Source organism: Mastomys coucha, unplaced genomic scaffold (assembly GCF_008632895.1).
Source record: "Mastomys coucha isolate ucsf_1 unplaced genomic scaffold, UCSF_Mcou_1 pScaffold20, whole genome shotgun sequence".
Lineage (NCBI taxonomy): Eukaryota > Metazoa > Chordata > Mammalia > Rodentia > Muridae > Mastomys > Mastomys coucha.
In genome coordinates, this window is record NW_022196903.1 from 135390086 (window position 1) to 135393205 (window position 3120).

The 3120-nt window shown below is 39.5% G+C and overlaps 1 protein-coding gene across 2 annotated transcripts in view; it reads left to right on the forward strand.

Annotated features, from left to right (window-relative positions):
- Positions 1 to 3120, forward strand: part of Pde3a (phosphodiesterase 3A) — a 271067-nt gene that overhangs the window by 248730 nt on the left and 19217 nt on the right. For both annotated transcript variants that reach the window (XM_031383785.1, XM_031383786.1), the window contains exons 11-13: positions 532 to 645; positions 795 to 994; positions 2016 to 2219. In XM_031383785.1, the coding sequence (XP_031239645.1) occupies positions 532 to 645; positions 795 to 994; positions 2016 to 2219 (518 nt within the window). The remainder of the gene's footprint in view (positions 1 to 531; positions 646 to 794; positions 995 to 2015; positions 2220 to 3120) is intronic.

A 3120-nucleotide genomic window follows, 5' to 3' on the forward strand; every position in this document is an offset into this window, starting at 1 on the left:
TATATATATATATATATATATAAAATGATTGCTTGATGAGTTTAGGTTGATGGAGTCCTGCTGATTCCTCATGGTAAAGGAGGATGTGTTGTGTTTGATGATTTGACTGATCCCTTCAGCTGAGCATCTTTGCTGGTAAAAGAAAGAAAATGTCATTCTTTGAGAATATTGGTCTGACTGCTTTAGCTCAACTATGACTTTCTTCTTTGCATATTTTTTTCTTGTAAGGGAGCAAAAAAAAAAAAAAACAGAAATGTAAACACTAGGGAGTGAGGTTCCTGTATGTATAGGCTTCTGGAAGAACCAGGCACTGGCCTTTCCATTTTGGATATCGGCATGCCCAATAAATGCTGAGATGTAGTTTCTTGTCACTGTAGAAATGATGAGGAATTTCCAAAAGTTGCTGTTCTAGAAAATCTGGCAGGCCTTCCCTGAAGTGTGAGGATGGAGTGTGTATCCAGTAGATGGCAGTCTTATGCTTGGAGCTCAGAGTTCACAAGTTGATAGTGCTTGCTCCTTCTATTGTTACAGATCATAACAGAATCCATGCCACCGATGTTTTACATGCTGTGTGGTATCTCACAACGCAGCCAATTCCTGGCCTCCCAAGTGTGATTGGTGATCATGGCTCAGCAAGCGACTCTGGTGTGTATGAACTATGTCCGTGCTTTTTACAAAAGCCAGGAAGTCCAATTGTGTGTTATATTTGTAGTTTGTATGTTGTGGTTTCAAATCAGATAATCCCAGCTTCACAGTTTTAAAGAGTGCCCTTTCCTTTCACTTCCTCTCCTCAGATTCTGACAGTGGATTTACACATGGACACATGGGATATGTGTTTTCAAAAACGTACCATGTGCCAGATGACAAATATGGATGTTTGTCTGGGAATATTCCAGCCCTAGAGTTGATGGCTCTGTATGTTGCTGCGGCCATGCATGACTACGATCACCCAGGGAGGACCAATGCTTTCCTGGTCGCCACCGGTGCCCCTCAGGTAAAAGCTAAGATTTTCATGAGGTGCCCCTCAGGTAAAGGCTAAGATTTTCATGTGGTGCCCCTTAGGTAAAGGCTAAGATTTTCATGAGGTGCCCCTCAGGTAAAGGCTAAGATTTTCATGTGGTGCCCCTCAGGTAAAGGCTAAGATTTTCATGTGGTGCCCCTCAGGTAAAGGCTAAGATTTTCATGTGGTGCCCCTCAGGTAAAGGCTAAGATTTTCATGTAGTACCCCTTAGGTAAAGGCTGAGATAGTTTAAGTTCTACATTTTTTGGAATAAAATTAATTTCACAAATATGATTTGTAGACACTAAACTGTACTTAGTCCTCAGATAGAATTTTTAGAGGCCTTGTTAATTTCCAGAGATGTCATGGTTTGTGCCAAGGCATTCATGGTAGGTATTCAACCTCATTATGTGCAAAGAGCTCTTCTCAGTTGGCTTTGTAGAGGAGAATCAAGGCAAGTGACTAACAGGGAATATCCCCATCAAAGCAAAGATACCTTACTCACATCCCCTTCTGAAAACACTAGACAGCCATGTTTTCCTTCAAAGTATAGGAGACTTTTTGCATGTAAAACTTATTCTTTCAAAATATTTTCATGGCTACATTCTTAGTACATGCATATTCATTGGAAGGGATTTATCATCCATTCATCTTATACATTAGGGTGAATTTTTTTGACCTAAACAAAGTTTTCCTAAACAAAAAATTTCTTAAAAAAAATAATTATATATAATTAATATATATAAATATATAATTATATAACATAATATAAAACTTCTTATAATTATGTTATATAATATAAAACTTATATATAATATAAATAAAAATATATAAATAATTTGCAAAAACAGTTTTAAGGGGAGAAACTTATATGCTGGAAAATAAAAATGCATCAATAGTTGAGATAAAACAATGATTATTCATAGCCCACATAAAAATGTTCAATTTAAAGCTTTCCATAGTCATTTGTGGTTCCACACTTTTGTGATTTTTTGGACCCTCTTTTCCCCCTTAGGCGGTGCTGTACAATGACCGCTCCGTTCTGGAGAATCATCATGCAGCTGCAGCCTGGAATCTCTTCATGTCTCGGCCAGAGTATAACTTCTTAGTTAACCTGGACCATGTGGAATTTAAGCACTTCCGGTTCCTAGTCATTGAAGCAATTTTGGCTACTGACCTGAAGAAACACTTTGACTTTGTAGCCAAATTCAACGCCAAGGTAACCAGGTTTCTATCTGTGTTCATTTTGTGGCATCATTAAAAGGTGTCTTATAATAATCAAATTATTGATCAAAACTCGATTTCCACCAGCTTTCTATGAGAAAGAAATGGTTGAGAATCTATCCACATGCTGGCAGATAGCCATCACTCTGAGGCTAGATGCTCACATGCTGGCAGATAGCCGTCACTCTGAGGCTAGACACTCAAGACGTTGAGGTCTTGGCAGTGCGCGTTAGGCTTTGTTCTAGAAACTAGCAGCTGTCACTGCTCTTTGTTTGATGTATTCTTTCCACAGTGTATGAGGTGAGTTATCTAACAGTGGTAGAGATGAAAGAAATCATGAGGCAAAATTTCATTTCTCAAACATAAAAGCCAAAGAATTTACTCAAGAAAGTTTCTTGTTTGGTCCTAAGGAGAAGTGTCAGACAGTAGAGTATGGCTCTGTCAGCATGAAGACCTAAGTTTGACCCTGTGAACCCACATTTGAAAAATAAAAATATAAAACTGAGCACAATAGTACTCATGCATATAATATGAGTGCCCCAGCTCTGAGGAGCTCGACACAAGAAGCTCTCAGACTCTCACTGGACGGTAGCCTAATCAGAGATAGCTTGTCTCAAAAAGCAAGGTAGCGGCTCCTGAGGAAGCCTCTGGCCTACATGCATGCACACATACATACATCCACACAGGCACACACATGCACATGCACACAGACAACACACATGCACACATACATACATCCACACAGGCACACACATGCACACAGACAACACACATGCACACATACATACATCCACACAGGCACACACATGCACACATACATACATCCATACAGGCACACACATGCACATGCACACAGACAACACACATGCACACATACATACATCCACACAGGCACA